Consider the following 16,804-nt stretch of genomic DNA (forward strand, 5'->3'; position numbering starts at 1 on the left):
GAGTCCTATATCGACCTAACCTGAAAGGCCGCTCAGCAAGGAAGAAGCCACTGCTCCAAAACCGCCATAAAAAAGCCAGACTACGGTTTGCAACTGCACATGGGGACAAAGATCGTACTTTTTGGAACAATGTCCTCTGGTCTGATGAAACAAAAATAGAACTGTTTGGCCATAATGACCATCGTTATGTTCGGAGGGAAAAGGGGGACGCTTGCAAGCCGAAGAACACCATCCCAACCCTGAAACACGGGGGTGGTAGCAACATGTTGTGGGGGTGCTTTGCTGCAGGAGGGACTGGTGCACTTCACAAAATAGATGGCATCATGAGAGAGGAAAATGATGTGGATATATTCAAGCAACATCTCAAGACATCAGTCAGGAAGTTAAAGCTTGGTCGCAAATGGGGTCTTCCAAATGGACAATGACCCCAAGCATACTTCCAAAGTTGTGGCAAAATGGCTTAAGGACAACAAAGTCAAGGTTTTGGAGTGGCCATCACAAAGCCCTGACCTCAAACCTATAGACAATTTGTGGACAGAACTGAAAACGTGTGTGTGAGTAAGGAGGCATATAAACCTGACTCAGTTACACCAGCTCTGTCAGGAGGAATGGGCCAAAAGTCACCCAACTTATTGTGGGAAGCTTGTGGAAGGCTACCCGTAACGTTTGACCCAAGTTAAACAATTTAAAGGCAATGCTACCAAATGCTAAATGAGTGTATGTAAACTTCTGACCCACTGGGAATGTGATGAAAGAAATAAAAGCTGAAATAAATCATTCTCTCTACTAATTTCCTGACATATCACATTCTTAAAATTAAGTGGTGATCCTAACTGACATAACACAGGGAGTTTTTACTTGGATTAAATGTCAGGAATTGTGAAAAACTGAGTTTAAATGTATTGACGAGGTGCATGTAATCTTCTGACTTCAACTGTATATATATATATATATATATATATTGTTTCTGAAAAGCTTCCTATTCTGCTACCTGGCCTATGCATCATACAAATACATTTGGCAATCAGCCAAATGAACAATATGTCTGCAGGCTTTAACTTGTTTCACAGCACTGCAGTATTTTTCCTGAGACAGCACACAAGCAGATAAGTTAACTAGGAAATATCATAAATGCATGGGTGTGATAGTCTTATGTGTGATTCATGAATTGTGATATATTTTCCATTCCATTACCTTTAATGTTTTTATCACTGCATTAAACTGGTCAGGGTAGAGATGAAAAGGTAGTTGAGGGGGAGATTGGTCTGGTGTGGTATGAGGTTTGGTCTGATCTGGCATGAGGTTTGGTCTGGTGTGGTATGAGGTTTGGTCTGGTGTAGTGTGGTGTGGTGTGTGGTGTGGTATGGTATGAGGTTTGGTTTGATCTGGCATGAGGTTTGGTCTGGTGTGGTATGAGGTTTGGTCTGGTGTAGTGTGGTGTGGTGTGTGGTGTGGTATGGTATGAGGTTTGGTTTGATCTGGCATGAGGTTTGGTCTGGTGTGGTATGAGGTTTGGTCTGGTGTAGTGCGGTGTGGTGTGAGGTTTGGTCTGGTGTGGTATGGTATGAGGTTTGGTTTAATCTGGCATGAGGTTTGGTCTGGTGTGGTATGAGGTTTGGTCTGGTCTGGTATGAGGTTTGGTCTGGTGTGGTATGAGTTGATAATGTCTGGCGAGTGGGCAGTAGAGTTGGTAACATATGTGTATTTGTGGAGTGGTCACTGGTCAACATATTGCCATGTAGGGGCTCTCCACATTCAATGGCTCCTGGTGTGGAGAATGGCTGTTTTTCTGCCTGGTGAGTTAGCAGGAGGAGGAGGAGGAGAGAGGAGGGTGAGGTGGAGAGAGGAGGATGAGTAGGAGGAGGAGGTGGTGTGAAGGCAGGGGAGTTCAGTCTGTTCTTTGAGCATTTCTTTTCTTTTCAGTTGAGATTCAGATGGACATTTGGCAGAAAGTTTTCCTACCTGCTCTGTTTATTTCTAAGATCTCTTCTGGTGGTTCTTGTGGGGCCAGGGGCCATGTGTCGTCCTGCGTGCTGTGGTGAGGTGAGGTTACCTCCGACTTACAGTAATTGGGGGAGCCCAGAAGTGGGGCGCGGGGGATATGCCTGTTCTTTTTCTTTGGTAACTTCTGCTTGGCCATCGCCAGGGAGTAATACATCCCAAAGTTATTGACAATAACAGGCACTGGCATGGCGATAGTCAGCACACCAGCCAGAGCACACAGCGCTCCCACCAGCATGCCAGACCATGTCTGAGGGTACATGTCTCCATAGCCCAGGGTTGTCATTGTCACCACCGCCCACCAGAATCCAATAGGAATGTTCTTGAAGTGCGTGTGCTCGCTGGCTCGGGGGTCATTGGGCTTGGCACCAATCCTTTCAGCATAGTAGATCATAGTGGCGAAAATGAGCACACCCAGGGCGAGGAAGATGATGAGGAGCAGGAACTCATTGGTGCTGGCTCGGAGTGTATGACCCAGGACACGCAGTCCCACAAAGTGCCGAGTCAGCTTAAAGATCCGGAGGATCCGGACAAAGCGTACCACACGTAGGAAACCCAGTACATCCTTAGCCGCCTTGGAAGAGAGCCCACTCAGCCCCACCTCCAGGTAGAAGGGCATGATGGCAATAAAGTCGATGATGTTGAGGGTGTTACGGAAAAACTCCAGCTTGCTCGGACAGAATGTCACTCGCATTATGAACTCAAATGTAAACCACAGCACACAGACCCCCTCTATATAGGTGAGGAAAACCACGGTCTCAGTCTCCTGGTAGACCCGCGTGCTGTTGTCCAGCGGGTCAATTTCCGTCCGGTTGATGATGGGGTTGAAGGCCTCATGTGTCTCCAGGCAGAAGGTGGTGATGGAAACCAGGATGAAGAACAGGGAGGCGAAGGCTATCCACTGCAGGGGAGAGATGAGAGGGAGGGAGAGAAGGAGGGAGAGGGAAAGAGAGAGGGAGAGATTATAAGCGAGGGAGCTTAGAATACAAAACGTGAAGGAACAGAGCACTAGAACACCCCCACAGCTCTCTTCAGTCCTACAACACACATCTAGGTCAGTACTCTTAACTGAGTGTCACTTGAAAGGGCGTACACCTAAACTGTGGTGCTCCACCGGTAAGGGAGTTGCTAGTACTCGCGGGGCCTGCAGGGAGGAGGGGAGGGACGGAGGGGGATGTTATGTACTGTACAGGGGAAAGCTTGATTCTGGGTCAGCTTTTGCGCCAGCACTTAAGGTATTATTTCCGGGAGGGCACTGTGTTCACCATGGCATCTGGCCCAAACGATAACATCTGACAGTGCCACCTCATAAATTTTGAATGGTGTTTTAATGCATAGTCCTTAATGTATAGGCCGCTATACACTGCTTCCCACAGATTAGGGCTGACAGCAGTGCTGCTGCTGCCAGAAGAGACTGATTGGGTTGCATAACTCCACTTAACACCACTGGACTATTAAAGCGATGCTCCAGAACTTTTGAATCATTTGAGCCAGTAGTTTTGAAAGTGGTGCTCATGAGCCAAAACAGGTCCCAGTTCTTTGTGTACTACATCATCCAATTGTGTACTACATCATCTAATTTGTGTGATATGTTACGAATCCAATTCGTACACTATGTTAAGATTTTGTTTTGCTTAAGATCCCGGACTGTATCTTTAAACAGGTCCAGGTCTGAGAGGAGGCAGGCGCTGCCAGGCACATACACAACAACCATCCTACTGTAACGGCGTTCCTCTCTCTCTTCATAAGAAGAGGAGGAGTAGTGATCGAGCCAAGGCGCAGCGGGTTGTGAATACATGATGAATTTTATTTATAAGACAAAACGAAACCAACTATACTTGAATAAACTAACAAAATAACAAAACGAAAATAGACAGACTTAGTACGACGAACTGAACCTAACACACGCAGAACGAACTAACAAGTACTTACTACAAAAACGCACGAACAAACCGAAACAATCCCGTATGGTGCAACATCGACACAGACACAGGAGACAATCACCCACAAACAAACAGTGAGAACACCCTACCTAAATATGACTCTTAATTAGAGGAGAACGCAAAACACCTGCCTCTAATTAAGAGCCATACCAGGCAACCAAAACCAACATAGAAACAGATAACATAGACTGCCCACCCAAAACACATGCCCTGACCTAAACACATACAAAAACAACATAAAACAGGTCAGGACCGTTACACCTACAGTAGTGATAGAGCCAGGGTCCTACCTGGACATGAAGGGCTTAGTGATTCCATTATAGAAGAACACATGACAATTAGGTTATTTTTCCAAGACAGTAGTTTTTGTGCATGGTACACAACTTCCAACATCCTTGACTTTTAACAAACTGAGCCAAAGCAATGTCAATATAAAGGGTAAATCAAATTGATATTTTCAACTCCAAACAGTATAATACTTGCACACCTTACAACCCTGATACTCACAATAACAACAACAACCTCCCGGGAGAAAGGATTAATTGACAAAAGAAGCACACCGGGGTGTTGAAAAATGAAGTGGTCTAGTTAACCTCCAGTGACCGTTGAGAGGCTTGTATAATGGAAAAAGGAACAAAAAAAACATATTCTAGTTAACCCTTTACACTTAACCTATGCAGTGCCTTTTTCCAGTAGGTTTCATTCAGGGTAGTAAATGTACCTTGTGTTCCACTGATACAATCAGATACAGAATCAGAGACAGAAAAGACAATACAGACAGTCTGACTGACTCATTAAACTGAGAGAATGTCATTACATTTAAAGAAACTGTGCTAGAGCGATTCACTCTGACAAGGCCTATTGTTGTTGAAGGCTTTGCAAGCTGCAGGCCCTTCTGCAATGTGTGCTAATGAAATTGATAAAAGGGTACATTAGATATGCCACCTCCACCCGCCTGATGCAGCAGAGGCCTGGAGATGACGGCACACATGACAGGGAGGGTGATGTCTGAAAGACAAAAAGCCCGCTGCGATTTCTTTCTTAGAAACACACACATTCATTCACACTCTCACTCTCATTCTGACACACATGCAACACACACTAGACATTGACAACAACAACAACCACAGCAGCAACAACAATAACAACAACCACGACAACCACTGCAGCAACAACAACCACAATAACACTTCAATCCACAAGTGTAAATTAAATTCAATGACTTTGTTTTCACACTCTGACTGTTTCCATCTGTCCTGTCGTCCACATAAAATAACCTTCTGGTTGGGTTTCTGAAATGAAGACAGGTTGTGGTAAGGCCAGAAGGAAGAGAAGAGAGTGTTACTGTCCTTGTCACCACAACATTTTCTCTCACAAGCCCAGCAAAGGTGACAGACTTCCTTCCATTATTTCACTGGTGTGAAAATAGATCAGCAGCATCCCTGGATGGACTTAATTACTGAGACCTGTCATTGGACTGAGAATTAATACTAACTGCTGTCAACTTCCTGTGCAGAATATCCAACGTCTAAGTCCATGTGACATTGTTCTCAGAACAACCAACATTTTCTTCAACATGATCAACTATCCGTATCAATACAGCAACATCATTATTAATAAAGTATGATATGCAGCTGTAAGAGGAAAGCCTGGAACATTGGAAAAGTATCATATTGTTCACTAATGAGGGAACTTGACACATCATTGACACATCATTCAACACATCATTGATGAACTTCTAGACAGACTGGTATCATGGCATGTGCGCAATATGTATCCTAAATGCATTCTCTAAAAGCTTTATCTTGAGACAAACTTCTAATCTCATATTACAATACATTAAGCCAACATGAGAGCCACCCTTCCTCGTTCTTACCTCTGACCTGCAGCACAAACAATGTGTGTGCATGCATGAATGTGTCTGAGCGTGTGTGTGAGAGCATGTGCTTGTTAGCATGCATGGCTGAGTGTGTAAACATCATCCAAGGCAGATTGTGGTGTATTTGGTGGAAAATGGTAGCGGAATTATATTTACCCTGGTGTTCTCAACAGAACATGTATCAGCAACATTTACAGAAAACGAATGAGCGAGTGTCTTACTATAAATGAGAGGCAAAGTGCATTATAACACACATGTGAATTACTGTATGTTGTCATGGTTTGGATGTGGGGGTGTTTCCGTAATAGATGTGTGATTAGCTTGTTGAGTTGTGATAAATCAGTGTTACAGAAAGCCAGGAAGTCATTTGAATGAACCATTAGGGAGTCAAATTTCCACCACTGTAATAGGCAAGTCAAAATAACTGAAAATACATGACATACAGATAGATGTAAGATCTTAATTTGAGCTAATTTGCTACAACAGGAAGATAATCCTTCAGAAACAGGAAATTAGAATGATTATGTGTATTGTAATTAATGGACATTTTTGTAAGGATTGATACATTTTTCGTAAGGGAAAATCAAGTCTGAAATTTCAAAGTGGAAATGACCTTCAGAAACCTTTAAACCTCAATTACACTACACGTTTTAAATGTCCTGCATTGAGGGAAAGCTCTCCTGCAACAGGGGGATCAAATTAAGATCCTTTATCTGTATCATTCCGGTTTGGAGCAAATAAGTATTAGAAGTGCTGAACATGAGCCATTGTCCTGTTTGCATTACAGGTGAAGGAACCGCCTTCACACAGGACTACCTACCTACAATCCCACTCATACAATCCCATGCACAGAACTGACGCCGACCCAAACATAATGTCTACACTGCAGACTGACCAGAGCAAGCAAGCACTTGCACTGCACCTCTCAGCTCTGAGAGGGTGGTTCTTTTCCCTTTGTGTCTAGGCTGGCAGGCCTCGCCCTTCAGTGGGAGGGAGCCAAAGACAACGCTGAGTTTATAACTGATAATATAACCTTCCTCCAAGGAAACCAATCAGCAGGCCTTTCGTAAGAACACATCACACACTCATCAGAGATGGTTATAGGAGCCATACCGTTGGGAAATAAACACCCAGCAGCTTCACTACCAAGCCTCTGCTACATGGAACTGAATTAACAACAACACCACTAAATAAGAAGATTAATGGACAGAGATGAATAAAGACAGAAATGTGACCATAAGAAATACTGTATGTAAGTCTGAGTGTGACACTTGGTAGTGTGCTGTACCTGCTAGTTTAAGGACACAACCACTGAGCAGAATACTGCATGGATATTAACGATCAATATGGAATTAAATCAATGGTATTGAGCACAAAATATTTGGATTTGCTGTGGGTTCTCCTCTGCAAATTGTATTGGTCGCATACGCATACATTATCAGATGTTCTTCCGGATGTAGCAGAATGCTTGTGTTCCTAGTTCCAACAGTTCAGTAATATCTAACAATACACAACAACATCGCAAGCATGTCGTTTATTTGAGAGGATGCATTGAGATTGTGTATTTACTATGTAATTAAGTTAAAAGGCTGCAACGTAGACTGTGCCACAGAAAGCATGTACATGTCAAGTATATCAAATGCTTAAATCAGGAAATGTTGGAAGTAAGTTACAGATGTAGGATCTTAATTTGATCACTCTTTTGTTGCTGAAATGCAAACTTGTAGTGTTATTTAGTATAAATAAGGCTTCTAAAGTTTGGCATTTCAGACATAATGCATAATGCCCTCACGAAAAATGCATCAACCCCTGCAAAAAATGTCCATTAGTTATAATACACATAATATTTCAAATGTCCTGTTGCTGCAAGATTATTTTCCTGCTTTAGAAAACTGGCTCAAATTAAGATCCTATACCTGTATATGCTTCTGTCACAGTGCCATTGTAAGTGTAGGAGACAGCATTAAGTCAATGCTAAACAAAATAAAACTGCAACCAGACCCTTCTCTCCTACAACCCCTCCCACACTCTCCGTCTCTTTTAGACTCATGCCTCCTAGAGATGAAAGCATGTCACGTTCTCTTATGTAACGACCTTTCCCTCTATCCATCTGCCTTTCTCTGTGCTTACTGTATGCGTTTGTGACAATGTATTGCCTGTTTATGCGTGTGTATTACATGCAGTATGTGTAATTTTAGATAACTACTTATGTTTTTGATATATAGTGTGTTTTTTTATGTAAAGTGTGTTTGTTTGAGTTCGTGTTCCTAAATGTTATTAGGCATGAATCTACATGAGAGAGAGGAGAGAAAGCACATTAGGTGCCGTGTGGCTCAGGTGGTAGATCATGGCACTTGCAATGCTAAGGTTGTGGGTTTGATTCCCACAGGTGACCAGTGTGAGGAAAAAATTATGTATTCACCTTATTTGTTGGATATGTAACAATTATTTACTTAACAAACAGTTAGATATTTCTGTCCTGCTAATGCTGTGTTTTATGGTCTCCACTCTAGCACCCTGCAGCTAGTCTGGGTGTTGAGGACATGGGTTCTACTAGAGATAGCTTGAAGCTGACAATTGACTTTTGTTGGTGATAAAACCTAAAAGCTAGCATTCTATAGACAAGATGTGGTGTGTGTAACTCAAGATAGAGAGAGCCTGGAAGAGTTAAGAACAATGCCTCATTGCCTCATCTACCTGGCATCTGGGAAACTAAGTAAAAGACCATCCTGTTAACCAACCAAGGTGGCTTATGGGAAGGTTAGAAGTGACTGACTAAGCAATCTTGGGTTCAGCTACAGTGGGGAGAACAAGTATTTGATACACTGCCGATTTTGCAGGTTTTCCTACTTACAAAGCATGTAGAGGTCTATAATTTTTTATCATAGGTACACATCAACTGTGAAAGACAGAATCTAAAACAAAAATCCAGAAAATCACATTGTATGATTTTTAAGTAATTAATTTGCATTTTATTGCCTTTTCCCCACCTGTGATTTGTGGGTAGTTGTTTTCTGTTTTGTGTTGTAGCACCTTTCAGGACTGTTTAGATTTTCGTTGATTCACTTTGTTATTTTGTATTTAGTGTTAAGTTTTTCCAATAAAGCATGAACATTTACCACGCTGCGTTTTGGTTCGATCCTTCCTGTTCATCAGACGAAGAAGATCGTTACAGGTTAAAATTATATATATAAATGAATCAAGGAAACATTATAATCAGTGGCTGATATCATAAGTGGCTTTCTTTCATTAAAAAGCATATTATATCGCCAATGAACGAAACTAATGCTATACAGACAGTCAAGTCCAGAAACAAAATTCATATAACATACACATTTAGTGACAAGGTCATGCAAATGTGAAAATGACTACATTGGTTTTTCTCTCCAACAAATCAACAAATAGCCTACATCAGATCCTTTATACTGTAAAAAGGAAGTCATATTGAACTGATTGATTGAACATTTGTTTGGAAGACGTTTGTTTGCACAGTAACAGCCATTGGTAACCATGGTATGCATCCAAGGATGAAATGCTTGCTGGCTGTTTTTAGTTTTAAGTTGTAATTAGATTACCCTGTCAGAGTATGATCTGAGAGTGCCAGTAGAGACAGTAGAGATTGAACCGTGTGCTGCCGAAGCTGTATGATGCCTCAGAATGCTGAGTTAGCTCAGAGCTCCACCACCACCTCCCTCCCTGTTCCACTCACCTACTGCAGTCTCTGATGGGAGATAAAACATGAAAAGGTTATTGCTATGAAACAGGCAATCCCACTAAACTGATTTTCTGTATTACTGTGCACATCGGAAAGAGAGAATGCATATGTAGCATTTACAGCACTATAATGAACTATACAAATCCATTCATACGTAAACCACAACAGACTGAGTCATCTGAAACTATAGGAAGAAGAATAATGAGAACTTGCACATCTTGACTATATATTCTTCAAGCCAGCCATGTACAAACATCAAAGGCAAAGCCTTTACTAAAACCGTCTATCAATTAGTTTGTCTCTAAGTTATCTAAAACACTTCAAATAACGTGACTTGACAGTGACAACACATAATTTGGCTCTGTTCCAACTGTTCCAATGCCTTCCCTTGGGTAAATTACTCACATCGACTATGAAAGCCTCTATTTTGATGAGAGGACAGAAATTATAGAAAATGATTATTTAATTATGTATACTAACTTAGCTCAATAGCCCTTATGATTACTGAGACTCAAGCACAGAGGCATAACATACTGTAACATGAATGACCACAAATGTTGTAAAGCATGAACCTGCAGAAGTGAGATAATGCTTTGATGTTTGCAAAGAACGACAGAGTGTTGTCCAGTGTCACATCAAGGTTATTTGCACTCTGGGAGGGGGACACCATGGAGTTATGAACTGTGTTGAAGAGGTCTTGGAGCAGACAGGCCTATATCCATCAGTAATCATCTTGGCCACACATACCAATAGAAAGTGACTACATACAGTAGGTGTGTGTTATTGTCCACAAACATGCCCTGTGATAATGATGTGGGAGTTGCATCCTGCTGTACAGTATACTGTGGGGCTATCTTGGTTAAATAATATTTGTCATACTAAATCATATGTTTTAAGTCACACACACACTTAATATAAATACTCTTATGAACATGAACAGGGGAATAAACATCAGACAAATCTGAGGGAATTCTGACATAATAAGCCTATGTCAGATAAAAACATGACGATCCGTTGAAAAGCCTCTAGTCACATTGTTGACAGAGTTCTGAGGATATCCCTGCTTCCTTCAGTGAAGCCTCATTTCCCTCCTCGTCCATAATCATGCTCTTCTACAGGCTGTCACCCTGCCTGTTGTCCCTAATGTCTGTCCATTTCTGATCCACCAATTAGCACGGAGCAAGAAACGCATTCAGTTTGACTTAACATTTAAATGCAAAACAATCTTAATCAAAACTTAGCTAAAATCACTGTAGTTTTAATCTATTTTCTTTTCAATGAGACTAAGCTATTGAAAGACATGTATGTTCATTCAATAATCATAGTGCTATTTGAGAGCCACACATTAGTGTTTTCTTTGAAAACTGGGTTGCCCTTAAGTAGGGCAAGTGTGTCAACAGGGGGAGCTCAACATTACAGAACAGTCTTATATGGGTTATATCTTCAGTGGGATAAATCTGAGTGACACCCCCATGTCAGATGATATGGTCTGGCTGAGGTAATGGCTATGCCAGCATGTATAGCTAATGGACAAAGTGATGAATAAACTGAATAAACACTCCCTCACCACGCCTGACCATTCAGGCTGAAACTGGAAAGACAGAAAATCTTTAAAAAATTATATTTCACCTTTATTTAACCAGGTAGGCCAGTTGAGAACAAGTTCTCATTTACAACTTCGACCTGGTTTTGAAGGTCATGAAGATCAAATAGTTTTGGTGTTTAGGATTTGTCAGATGACTGTTGGGTGTTATGTTCAGAGGAAAGGTTGTTGGAGCCCGTGTTATCTTGTAGATGAAGGCAGAAAAGTGAGTGTAACTTTCCTCTGTTTGGCAGCGTAATGGTGGCGTGAGAGGCCTGTATTCTGCCTCAATATTTGCTCCAGTTTGAGTGCTTTTAGCTGGGTGCCTCATTCCTCTCTGCCTGGGAAATCAATTATACAGGAGCGCAGGGACAAACCCCAGAGCTTTTTAGGGGTGTCCTGCTCCACTTCTTTTGGGAGAAAGAGCTGTGTTAGATATCCCAGTGACCAGCTTTTGATTGGTTTGTGCATTTCCCTACTGGAGTTGGACTGTGTTGATGTGTACCATGCACATGCTCACCTACATGTGCATGATGTGTGTTCATACAGTTACACATGTGAACCTCAATGTACTACAGCATGCCACATGGTAGACTAAGAGCAGGTGTTGTTTGATAAAACAATACGTCCATCTATCTCGGGCCACAGCCCTCCAGACAAGCCAGTCTCTGTGTGGATCTCCTTAAAACCTAGATGACTTCCTGTAAAAGTGTGGCAAGGTTAGCCATGCAGCATGTCTTTTGTGTAATAAGATGCCTCCCTCTCTCTCTCCATTAATTACCAGGGTCTGCGCCCAACTAATTAATGTTAATCACTCCAGCCATCTAAGGAGCAACTAGCCTTGCTATGTTCAGTTCAGCCTGGATCTGTTACTCACTCTGTGGTTAGAAGCTGCCGTCCCAGTCACACTGTCTCTCTAGGGTGATTACGTAGACGTATAGCTACTTTCCATGTAGGTGCACTTTTAAGTAGAATGGATCTCCTTCTAAACTCAAGAGCAGTTTCATCCCAGATAGCTGAAGGTCGTGGTAGCTGGCAGGGTGTCTGTATGGTCAGTAGGCTCCTCACGTTAAAGCTGACAAGTCCACTTTAAAAGCATAATATTGATTTCGAAGCTCTCCCTCCACATAAACTCACTGCTGTGTTTCTTATGTGACGTGGAGTGATACATTACAACCCACAGCCATGGCTGAGTGAAAAGAAACCTCCTACCCATTCCCATCCAGCAGCTCCCTCTTCCACGTCTAACCTGAACAAACCCACATCTACCCTACCTGTCCCAAAACCCCACCAAACTGCATTCAGTCATGCACTTCCTTCACTCCCAGCTGCACAAAGTTATTTCTCATCATCATTACCACTTAAACACATGTTTTACTTAAGTATTTATTTACATCCTTACATGAGCAGCAATTTGATCGATCAATAAACTAATCTAAAGTATTTGCCCTCTCGCAAATCCAGGCAGTAAGGGCCAAGTCATCAAAAGTCCAAGGGCACAGGATGCCTCAATGTCCCCTTTCATAAGTAGGACGACTAGTATTTGTAGCCACGTGTCTGAATTAAGTTCCCTCAGATTGCCTTCCAAACTAAAGACAGGTTAATTTAATATAGTGCTCACTGGAAGTATATGAGAGTATGTGAGCCATGTCTGAAAGCAACATGAGTACCACTGCACTAATATCTGTCCACAAGAACGGTTGGTAGTGGTACAGACATCTAGTTATACAAACTACACCTGCTTCACATACAAAGGTACTGTAGGTAACTGCATTTACTTACATCGCCGCTACACTGGCACTGCATTAATCACCATGTAATACCTAGGTAATAATTCTGCTTGTCAAGTGGGATATAGAGTGGAAGCGCAGCATGTCCGCCAGCAGGGCAGGAGGGTGTATGAGGTGGCAGAGGTGAGGTTGAGTGTTTATTAAGAAAGGTGATAATGAGGTCCTTCTTGCCACCTCTTCTGTCACCCAGCACCAACAAAAGAGACTCCAAAGGGGATATAAAAATCTGATTCTCTCTCTTTCCTTTCTTCTTTCTATATATATTATTTACATAGGAGGAAACCAAAGTTACTGGAGCAAAAGATAAGGACAGACGGTCAACATGTTTTCCCTCTGAGATCAGTGTTGCGTTTGCCCCTGCTGACCAAAATTGGGCCTAATGAGGATTTAATAACAACTAATCGACTCCCTGGCTAGCTCATCTCACATAATTGGTCAGTACAGCAAGATTGTCACAACAAAACAATCTTGCTGCAGCAGGATTTAAACGTTTACTCCATAAAGTTGCTTGATCGGCTGTTAGGCTAATAGCTGACCAAATTTAGGCTACATGAAAAGTGCAATACTGTTAATATAACCATGTGTTAGTGTGGGTTTTCAGTGAATTTATGTCAATCACAAAGCTCAACTGCATTTCCTGCGGTGCAGGAAAATTCGCAGCAACATAAGCGATCAAATTAAGATCCTACACCTGTAGCTTCACGTTTTGCACTTACAATGCTCTGTGAAGGCCCTATGGTGTGTCTGTGTACACTGCATGGTCTCTATGGTCCATTTGATCTCCAGTTGCTAAGACACCGGGACATGGTCATTCATAGTAACTCAACGATTTACTGTCACAATGAGAGACTGAGAATGAGAAACAGGTAAAGAGAGTGACAAAATGGGAAGGAGGCTATATGAGAGAACCAGAGTGTAGACAATAGACTTAGCTAGTGGAAGAGAGAGGGTAGACTATACTGTTACTCAACCCTGCACTATTGTAATCACTGCCCATCAGGAGAATTGAGAGGTGCAAAAGCTGGAGTCAAGCCAGTATGCTCCAGTGTAAACGAGTAAGCAGATGCACTTATATACATTGATCTAAGCATTAATGGATATTGACAGAGCCAAAGCAGAGGCGATTGCTTGCACTTGCATAATTTGCAAACTGCTCAGTCTCCGAGGAACAGAAAGGGGACCAATAACTAACCAAAACATAAAACATATGCTGCATAATGCATATTGATTGATTGACCAGTTGATTGATTATAGATACATTCTGAAGATGTTATAGTATAACATGTTGTATCCTGTGCTGAGCTAGGGGAGGATGGATTTCTGATCCCTGCATCTCCTCACAGCTGTCTCAGGTCAGTGGGTCAGGATCCGTTTGGGTCAGTACGAGACTACTTTTGAATTGTTTTCAAGTGAAGCTAAAGGGCATTGGGAATGGGAATACTAGGTGTGATAGGTGTTGTTGTTCAAAGCTAAGTCGAATTGCAAGGAGAAGAGACCGAAAGGTTAGACAAAGCTAATAATTAGGTTATACATGCAGCTATGAGCCTACAGAAGCACGGACAGCTCCAACCAGGCGATGTAATGAATAAGCAAAATCTGTAGGAGACAAATATTTGTAGGACTGTTGACGTCACAAATATTCCTCTCCTTGATCACTATTCTGTTCCAGCTTAGGAAAGAGACAAGTGCATGTCTTGTTAACTCCCCCAGTGTACACACAACCTGGTTCTCATTCAAAACGGTGAGGGGCATTTAAACAATTAAACTCTCATTATAAGTTTTCTTTCATCTAGTCCACATGAGGTAATTCATAAGACCTCACATGGTCTGAAAGCAGGGTGGCTGCATGTTGCATAGGGAATGCGACAAGACGAGAGTGAGCATAGTGCATCATCACTTAGAGATAGTTTGTGTGCTGGTGATGGACTCATAAAAAAGGGAAATCTGTAGTTCAAACAATAACAAAGCCGCCACCCCATCACTGTTCTGGTAAACAGCTGAGAGATGGGCTGGAGTAATGTAACCAGTTTCAAATTCATAGACAGGGCTATGGATGCAAGGTCTGACCATTCATGATAACAACATTTTAGGCAATACAGTGTTTGTTTACAATTGACCTGTTTAACAATGAAGTAAAAATAGCTTATATTTTGGGTTCTGATGGGCTACGATAGTTGAACTAAGCTAATCAGGTATTTGTAAGTTATATTATTCAATAATCAACGGGTATATGTCATTCATTTAAAGTAAAAAAAGGTATGTACCAACTTCAGATTTCAACTTTAAGCTTCAAATCCAATTAATATTCACGAGCCTTATTAGTACGCTACTATGAAGCCAACTTTTTTGCGTGAACGTTGGAGGAGCGTGAAAGGAACTATGTTAAAGCAAATGTCTCTCTTTCACACACTCACATGCACGAGCGCGCGAGCACAGAGAGAGAGAGATTGTAAAGCATTGTTTTTTCAGGCTAGTAGTAGGCCTATCTAAACTTTTATTGACCCAAGATGACTGATTCCAACCCTTACTTACCCTTGCATATTTAGAAGAATAGGGATCCTCGAAAAGTGCCCAAAGCAACCGCTGCCAACGTCGCCAATGCCCCCCGGATTTGGCATCTGGTCCATCAAGAGCCAACCTATTGATCATTCCCAGCGTTTCCTCATCCCCATCCTCCTCTGAATTCTCGGGAGGGCCACCCCCAAAGCTATCCAATGCCTCCTCGGCCTCTCGATGTTGCCGATAAGTCATCCAACAACATGGTTCCACGTCGGTCTCATCGATACCCCAGAACGCCAACTCCTCCTCGTACAAAGGGCCGCAAACATCTGCAGGGCAGTGCAACTTCCCCGTCCTATAGTAATTGAGGATGTGGGCAAACACACCCGGGTGCCGGTCAAAGAAAAATTCTTCAATCTTGGGATCGTAGTCAAAGTGACAGTGGGCATCCGGCTCGGCGAGCCAAGCTAACCGGGTGCCCGGTAATGTGCGAAGGGTGCTACGGTAGGTCTGGTGTCTGATACCTCCCACGTTAATCACAATACGATCGTTCTCGTCGCCTTGTCCCATTGCGTCGCTTAGGCATGTCTCGAGCAGGTTCCAGTCATTATATTGCAAAACATGTGCGAGGCAACGCAGTGAGATCTGGCCGACACATGAACTCGAGTTGAAAGAGGAAAAGAGAAGGCAGATTTCTTCCCGACTTCTTTTATTCAGCTTGCAAAAAAGCACAGGCTCCACTCAAGCTTTCAGATAAATCCAAACTTTTAATAATACAAAATAAAGCAATGCCTAAACGGATGTTTGATATAGTTGCAAGGTAGGCTAAAGCAAGAAGCAGCCTGTGGCTGCCCCAGAAATTGATGGGAAAAAATCTAAATGTTCATGGTTAGGCTACATCACAAAACCAAAGATGAACACCCCTCCGAAAAGCGTTGATGAAATATGTGTGTAGGCTATGACTCCATATATTGAAAACCTAGTTCCAAATCCACGCCGTCTTTTAATTAGGGAAACGTACAGCCCTTGTGGCATGCAACGAAAGATGAGAGCTTTGGTGCTGAACGGACAGCACCAGTCTCTCTGAGCGCACACTCCTCACACTCCATCCCTCCTCCTCTCCTCTCTCTCTTTCATCATCCCCCTCCCACTGTCTTTGAGACAAGACTCTTGCACTCCCTAATCCCTTGTCTTTCTTTATATTTTCCTCCTTGAGCAGGACTGCTACAGGGAGATCAACATTGATCCTTGACAATTACTTTACATGTTCTGTGTTCGATAATGCTCCTGAATTTCTATATGCCTAAAACACAGATCCTTGAGTGAGTGCCATTGCAACCTAATGTGTTCTGTTTAAAATTATGTTCACAGGGGAATGAGGAGAGAGCCTGCAGT

General features: G+C 42.3%; 1 protein-coding gene across 3 annotated transcripts in view; it reads right to left on the reverse strand.

Annotated features, from left to right (window-relative positions):
* The window catches only part of LOC129854362 (potassium voltage-gated channel subfamily C member 1-like), a 31,084-nt gene extending 14,577 nt beyond the window's left edge, over positions 1 to 16,507 (reverse strand). For all 3 annotated transcript variants that reach the window (XM_055921314.1, XM_055921315.1, XM_055921313.1), the window contains exons 1-2: positions 15,443 to 16,507; positions 1,963 to 2,902 (exon numbers count right to left, since the gene is read on the reverse strand). In XM_055921314.1, the coding sequence (XP_055777289.1) occupies positions 1,963 to 2,902; positions 15,443 to 15,979 (1,477 nt within the window). In that variant the 5' untranslated portion in view covers positions 15,980 to 16,507. The remainder of the gene's footprint in view (positions 1 to 1,962; positions 2,903 to 15,442) is intronic.
* Positions 16,508 to 16,804: the final 297 nt, after the last annotated feature.

This window comes from Salvelinus fontinalis, chromosome 4 (genome assembly GCF_029448725.1).
Source record: "Salvelinus fontinalis isolate EN_2023a chromosome 4, ASM2944872v1, whole genome shotgun sequence".
NCBI lineage: Eukaryota > Metazoa > Chordata > Actinopteri > Salmoniformes > Salmonidae > Salvelinus > Salvelinus fontinalis.